General features: G+C 40.1%; 1 protein-coding gene across 5 annotated transcripts; it reads left to right on the top strand.

The window, feature by feature from the left end:
• Positions 1–815: 815 nt before the first annotated feature.
• LOC103990928 (type IV inositol polyphosphate 5-phosphatase 7-like) lies at positions 816–6,530 on the top strand. 5 transcript variants are annotated; one of them, XM_065115786.1, is made up of 14 exons: positions 816–2,170; positions 2,268–2,361; positions 2,678–2,746; positions 2,823–2,910; positions 2,983–3,087; positions 3,196–3,696; positions 3,798–3,942; positions 4,213–4,406; positions 4,516–4,624; positions 4,891–5,039; positions 5,192–5,444; positions 5,554–5,627; positions 5,839–5,880; positions 5,973–6,530. In XM_065115786.1, the coding sequence occupies exons 1-11, from the start codon at positions 2,141–2,143 to the stop codon at positions 5,412–5,414; spliced, it is 1,707 nt and encodes a 568-aa protein (XP_064971858.1). In that variant the 5' UTR covers positions 816–2,140; the 3' UTR covers positions 5,415–5,444; positions 5,554–5,627; positions 5,839–5,880; positions 5,973–6,530. The 5 variants fall into 5 exon arrangements, with proteins under 5 accessions (XP_064971858.1, XP_064971860.1, XP_064971862.1 ...); XM_065115788.1 differs by having other exon boundaries at positions 3,804–3,942; XM_065115789.1 differs by having other exon boundaries at positions 817–2,170; positions 3,804–3,939.
• The last annotated feature ends 447 nt before the right edge of the window (positions 6,531–6,977 follow it).

Raw genomic sequence — 6,977 nt, forward strand, 5'->3', positions numbered from 1 at the left:
CCCATTCAGAGAAAACCCATAGTCGGGGCTCATCGGAGGGAGGAAGGATTGGCGGAGGGGTCTCTCTCACACCCACTTCACAAGTGCATTCAGATGCTGGGCCCAATACTCTCTCTCTCTCTCTCTCACTCTCTCTCTGTTGTGCTGCCTTTCTCTTTTCCTCTTCCATTGCCTCAAAAGGATTCCCGAGGCCCACAGGAACAGCTTGTTAGGAGGTGATGAGAGGCATGCAATGATGTCCAAATCAAAGTAGGCCAGTGCCCGCTATCAAAGAGAACAAGATGAGTCTGATGTGAGAGGATGTCACCCATCTTTTGCAGGTCATCAGGTCAAATTATCTTATGACCGGGGCACAAAATTGGTGCCTGATGTAAGTGGAAGCTTCACTAGTTGCAGTGAGGTTGCCGGTAGGATTCCCACCCTCCCAATCAACTACTCCTTTTCTTGTCACCATCGATTCGGTGCAGTTTATGATCTCCTCGAAGCCATCGTGGACATCACTTAATTATCAACATCCTTTTTAATGTTCGTCGAGATTCATCCATTTTTAGACGAATAAATTCGATATACGTAATCGAAGCAAAGATAAATTGGATGGTGTAAGACTGGAAAAGTAGATAGATAGCTTGGAGTCGTCTTCTTCTTCCGCTTGGCATTCCAAAGTGGTCCAAAGCAAAGACACTAACGCATGCATTATTGTGTGGCTTTTATGGTGCTAAAACATGCCGCCGGGCAGGACTCTAAAACGCAAACCATGAACACCATATCCTGTCGCCGATTGACATCCAACATTTACAGCCATACAGTAAGCTCAAGCTGGAGAGAGAGAGAGAGAGAGAGAGAGAGAGAGAGTCCGAGGTAACACATGATGACAGCCCAACACCCACTGGGATTGCAGGGCCACTCGATGGCTATGGTGCCTAAATCCCTACTGGAACTCATCCACAGCTTCGAACATTCCTCTCCCTTGTAGATTACTACTCTGCTGAAAGAACACAGTGCATGCGAAGCATTGCAACCATGGTTACAATGTATTGGAAGAAATAATGGGACAAAGCAGAGTCAGAAAAGGGCGAATTTAGACACATTCTGCCCATATATGTCGAAGTTTTAGCTGCAGAGGTAGCAGCTTCTGAACACACTCGTTTCTCTCTCTCTCTCTCGACCCTTTCCGCCCATGGTTCCACAGTTCTACCCATCTAAGCACATTTGCCCATTAGAAACAGATCTCTAGCAGCCAAAGCAACAGTCTCTCTCTCGCTCTCTCTGACAAGTTTCTGTCTTTTGATGTTTCTTCTCCGCTATTTTTTCTCTCTTGCATCCCAAAGAGAAGGAAGGGTAGATAAGACCAACTGCAGACGGGGTTTGGGGATGCAGAAGAGCAGATTCTGAAAGGTGGCGAGGCCGGCCTAACATTTGTTTTCTTGTTCTTTTCATGTTCTACAATCTATATTTCCTTTGTTTCTCTCTGTGAAGCATTACTCTACTGGATTTTGGGCGAGCAAAGGCCTCTATAGTCTTAGAGAAGTGGGGGAAGAGAGAGAGAGAGAGAGAGAGAGAGAGAGAGAGAGAGAGGTGGAAGGCAGTCTACATAAGTGAGAAAGAAAGATCATTTCTCTTCGCTTTATTCCTGTCCTCCATTACTCTCTTTTCCTTCCGTTTAGCGCCGAAATTGATGTTTCTTTGTCCAAGATTTGATCTTTCTCGCTCCATTGCGTTTGGCCTGTAGCCGGAGGTTTCAGATCGAAGCCCCATCTGAGAAAGGAGAGGTTTTTCCTCTCCTTGGGCTTTGGTTTGAAGTGGCCGGTTAGGTTCCTGCTCACTTCTTTGTTGTTTGCTGCACGTAACCCTGGAGTAATGTACCTCAATAGAGGGAGATTGCAGGCTTTGTCGCTTTTTTGCGGCTTCTTAGTTTGCTGATCCATCACTGTGGGAAAAATCTTTCGAATCGTTGCGTCGGATATCGGAAGTGGGATTGTTTCGTCCTTGGTCTTCTTCTTTTCTCAAGTAGTGCTCAGTGAAAGCGCCGGCTTTTGCCGCTCTTCTCGATTGGGTTCCCAGTAAGGCCGAGACTCCTGAAGACTTGTAGGTGGTGGAGGGGAACCGTCGATCGGTGGCTGCATGAAGGAGTGTTGAAACGATGAGAGATGAGAACTCGAAGAAAAGCAAGGTTCTACTGCAGAAAAGATTCAATTTTTATCGTTGTTCCTCTTTCTGTCTTAAAGATTGCTGATTTAGCCCTGATTTGTTCTCTTACTTTGTTGTAGTTTTCATGGTCCAAATCCCTGGTTAGAAAATGGTTCAACATCAAGAACAAATCTCAGGACTTCCATGCGGATGATGATGTTTTTGTTGGAAGAGGTACGTCTGATTGCTTCTCTTCCTATAACAGTTAATTTTTCAGATATAGTCCGAGTTATGTGTGTGTTGTTCTCAATTGGTGTTCTGGTCCAGAGACCTCTACTCCATGAACTTGATATGTCATATATCTTGCTGATTGATAGGCTTTCCCTCACTGGTTCTTCTTGCAATCGAAGTATTATCCTCTTGATATACTTTGCAGTCTACATATCCTAGCTGTGTATAACTCATAAAAATTCATAGTATCATAGGTACACAAATGATATATATATATATATTCCTTTTTCTTTATTGATTATTCTGTGTGTTCTGTCAGGAGACGATAGGGAATGGAGGATGGGTTCTGCAGAGAGTGAGGCATGCATGGTGAAAAAGAGCAGAACAGGTAAGACATTAGTAGATCTTATACTAAGTTGGACCACAACTAAATAGCCGTTTGCTTTTGTTTTTTTGGCCCTCAGAGCAAATGAACAAGAAGAATATGGATCGAGCCCGACGAAGAAGATCTGATGTTGATTTGGCTCAAGCTACTGACGTTCATGACTATAGGTAATTTATATTTGCTAGCAATTACTCAATGGCCTCCGATATGATTGTGATTCTTAACTTTTGTGTTTCTAGAATTTTTGTGTCGACATGGAATGTTGGTGGAAAATCTCCACCAAAAAATTTGAATCTTGAGGAATGGCTTCATGCCTCACCTCCTGCAGACATATATGTTTTGGGGTTGGTTTCTTCACTCTCCTATGGGTTTTACGATTTTTGAGGAACATGTATATGGACACATGGTATAGCATTGCAAACTTGATGAGCCATTTCTTTCTGTATTTCCAGATTTCAGGAGATTGTTCCTCTCAATGCCGGAAATGTTCTTGGTGCAGAAGACAATGGTCCAGCAAAGAAATGGTTGACACTCATTAGAAGGACACTGAACACCCTTCCTGGAACACATGGATGTGGCAGCTATAGCACACCGTCCCCAGTTCCTGATCCACTTGTGGAGCTAGATGCTGATTTTGAGGGTTCCTCAGTGAGGCAACACAATTCATCATACTTCCACCGACATTCATTCCATTCCATGAGTCGTAGTTTACGAATTAATGGTGATATCATGGAACTGCATCCAAGGCTGGATCGCCGTTTCAGTGTTTGTGACCGAGTAAGCACTGGGAGCAGGCCAAGTGATTTTGATTCAAATTTTAGATGTGGAGATTCATCTGATGATGAGAAAGTTGGGGAACAATCTCCTTCTGCTGGAATTTTCTCACCGTCGTCATATGCTTATGGTGCTCCGCAATATATGGGAGAAAGAAATAGATCATCATCCCACACTGGGTACTCCTTTCCTAAGATTTATTTCATTAATTCCATTTGGTTCTGCCTCATTGGTATAAGTCTAAAATATTTCAGAAATTCAGAATTATAACTTGTCACAGTTCTAGGTATTGCTTGGTTGCCAGTAAGCAGATGGTTGGCATATTTCTAACAATTTGGGTGCGAAGTGAAATTAGGGGTGATGTACAGAACTTGAAGGTTTCTTGTGTTGGAAGGGGACTGATGGGTTGTCTTGGAAATAAGGTAGTCGTACTGTTTTTCTAAAGTACCCTGATTTCTGGCAAATATCCTCTGTATTATCAGCTCTTGCAAACTTAACTTTGCAAACAATTGAAGAATGCCCCATTTCACTTATTTTATCATGTCGTACTGCACAAGTTAGCTACAGATTCTTGTTTTTCGTGCCTTATTTGTGACACAAGGAAGTCTTTTGTTCTTTTGCAAATACATGTTTACAATTTCTCTTCTGTGTGCTCTTCCTGAATACAAAGGCAATCTTTTTTTGGCTCTTTCCAGGGTTCAATATCAATTAGCATGACTTTGCACCAAACAAGCTTCTGCTTCATCTGTAGTCATTTGACCTCAGGACAGAAAGAGGGGGATGAAGCACGGAGGAACTTAGATGTGATGGAGATTTTAAAAAAGACGAGGTTTCCTCGGGTGCAAAAGGCATGTGATGAGAAGACTCGTGAAACAATTCTCGATCATGAGTAAGCCCAATATTTACAACTTGCTATTGTTCAATCATGTTTTTCTCATAAGGGCAAAAAATAGCAAACATTTATGTTAAGCATAATCTCATTCTATTTTTAATGTCAGTCGTATCATATGGCTTGGTGATTTAAATTACCGCATCGCTCTTTCATATCAGTCCGCAAAGGCTTTAGTTGAGATGCACAACTGGAGAGCTTTGTTGGAAAAAGATCAGGTGATTTACCAATTCTTTCATAAGTGCTATATAATCATTAGATTTACTATCAGTTATCTCTTGATTTTGTACACAACACATTAGAATAACTTCAAGGATATGAAGATCATTTGAGGTATTAAGAATCTGATGCTTTTTAGATTCTCTCTATAAGAAGGGATAAAGATCCCTTGTGGCCTTGAAAGTGTTGATTCTTCTATTCCTTGTTATGTATTCTAAAATTGCTAGTCGAAATCTCTAAATTTTTTTTTTTTTTTCTGAAACAGCTTCGAATGGAGCAAAGATGTGGCCGTGTTTTTGAGGGATGGAAAGAAGGAAGGATATGTTTTCCTCCCACCTATAAATACTCGAACAACTCTGATCGATACACAGGGGATGACATGCACAGAAAAGAGAAACGGCGGACACCTGCATGGTAGAATATTAAATCATATCTTTAGCTAAAAGTTCCTCCCACTCTGTTTTCTTCATTATAGATGGTTTCTTAAACCGACTATTTTGGTTTTATTTTTTTTGTTTCTGTCATCAAATTGTTGAAGCTGATTGGTATCTCCTTTTTGGTTGAAGGTGTGACCGGATTTTATGGTATGGTAGAGGTCTTACTCAGTTGTCTTATGTACGTGGGGAGTCTAGATTCTCCGACCACAGACCTGTATATGGTACTTTTACTGCAAAGGTTGAAATAATCAATCACAACCGGATTAAGAAAAACATGGGTTCTAGCTCTCGGATAGAGGTGGAGGAACTCTTGCCCTACTCGCATGGTTACACAGAACTCAGTTTCTACTGATGTGGCTGAAGATTTCCGGATGGAATTAAGGTCCAATATCTTCTTTCTTCTGCCACACTATAACCTTTTCTTTTGACCTTTAGAACGATCATGCATTTTGATCACTTGTAATTATTTATTCCCTTTCCCGTCAGTGCAGGTTGTTTTGCATCTATTGATCCCAAAAATGAACCTAACATTTTTTGTGGACTCGGCATCCATCAATGAAAGCAGGTGCCTATATTTTATTTAAACAATTACCAATACTTCGGTACTTAAAATTCTTTTGGATCTATGTTTTGAGTCTTTTGACACCATTTCAATCCGTAACTGTTTGACAAAAAACTTTTTTTTTGTGAAAATGTTGAGCTGCATTTGGCATATGAATTCTTTAGATCTACAATCTGAACAAAATTGATGTTGTGTTGTTAACCATGTCTTGCAGCAGCAACTAGGGAATGGCCACTTTTCAGAAATTAACTCTAAGGTAATTGCTTTTCCTTTCCATTTGAACTTGTTTCTGAAATTAGTACTATTTCCTATTAAACCTTCGGCACTGTCTGCTTGTCCATCTGCCAGGGAAAACCGAGTTTGTTGCTGAACAACCAGTCAAGAGACGACTTCAAGATTTCAATTCCTCAATAATTAAGCTACTAACAATCAACTTAACCAGCTTTTTTCATTTTTGGAAAACCAAGAATTCTCATTGTGTGACAATTTGTCGACTTGATCAAGCAAGATGCTCGAATAAAAGGAATGACGAAATCGACCCAAAGAACTCTTGGGGGATGTCAGCCACTCCGAAACCGCAAGATGGGTGTTATTATAGTTTCAATTTTTCATTTAGAGTTATTCTGACAAAAGAGTGTAGGAATTTTTGGAAGAATGAGTGAGACAAACAATGTTCTTTCTGTTCCATATGTTGCTGTTGATCTATAAAGGAATGTAGCTATTAGCTTTGCTGGGTTTCCGGTGATGAAGCTTGGATAAAGTTGGCAATGAGAAGAATGAAGCTACTGAGAGAAGCATAAAGCTTTTCACATCATACTAATGTGAAGTTATTCACTTTGTAAAAAACTCTCATAATATCTATTGTATCAAAGCATATATTTTTCAGATTTACAAAAGAATTCTTAATGATTGGATTTGTTGTTAGGATTAGAAGATGTTGGTGTGACTTCAGCTCTTTTGGTAGGAGAGATATGATCACTGTGGCACAACATTGGTTTTGCTGAAAGATCAGAACAATGTTCAGTTGGCCTGAATTATAAATAGAGGTCTGCTTTGCTTCTTCTTACTGGGAGAAACTTTTAGAAAAGCATGAAGATGACAGAGTTGGTTGGCAGACTTGGAGACATGAACAATGGGGACCTAAAAAATAGTCAGAGGAAATGGGATCAGTACAATGCATATTTATTTTGGTGTAGTACACCTTTTTGACTTGCTCTCTCTGTGGTTGAAAGATCATGAAATATATTTAATTAAAAATATATCTTAATTCATAGAAATAATGTTTTAGGAGACTTTCATAGAAAACCAAATATTCTGTTATAAAAAAAATAACTTAGATAGAAATTTGATTTC

The sequence above is a fragment of the Musa acuminata genome, chromosome BXJ2-7 (assembly GCF_036884655.1).
Source record: "Musa acuminata AAA Group cultivar baxijiao chromosome BXJ2-7, Cavendish_Baxijiao_AAA, whole genome shotgun sequence".
Classification (NCBI taxonomy): Eukaryota; Viridiplantae; Streptophyta; class Magnoliopsida; order Zingiberales; family Musaceae; genus Musa; species Musa acuminata.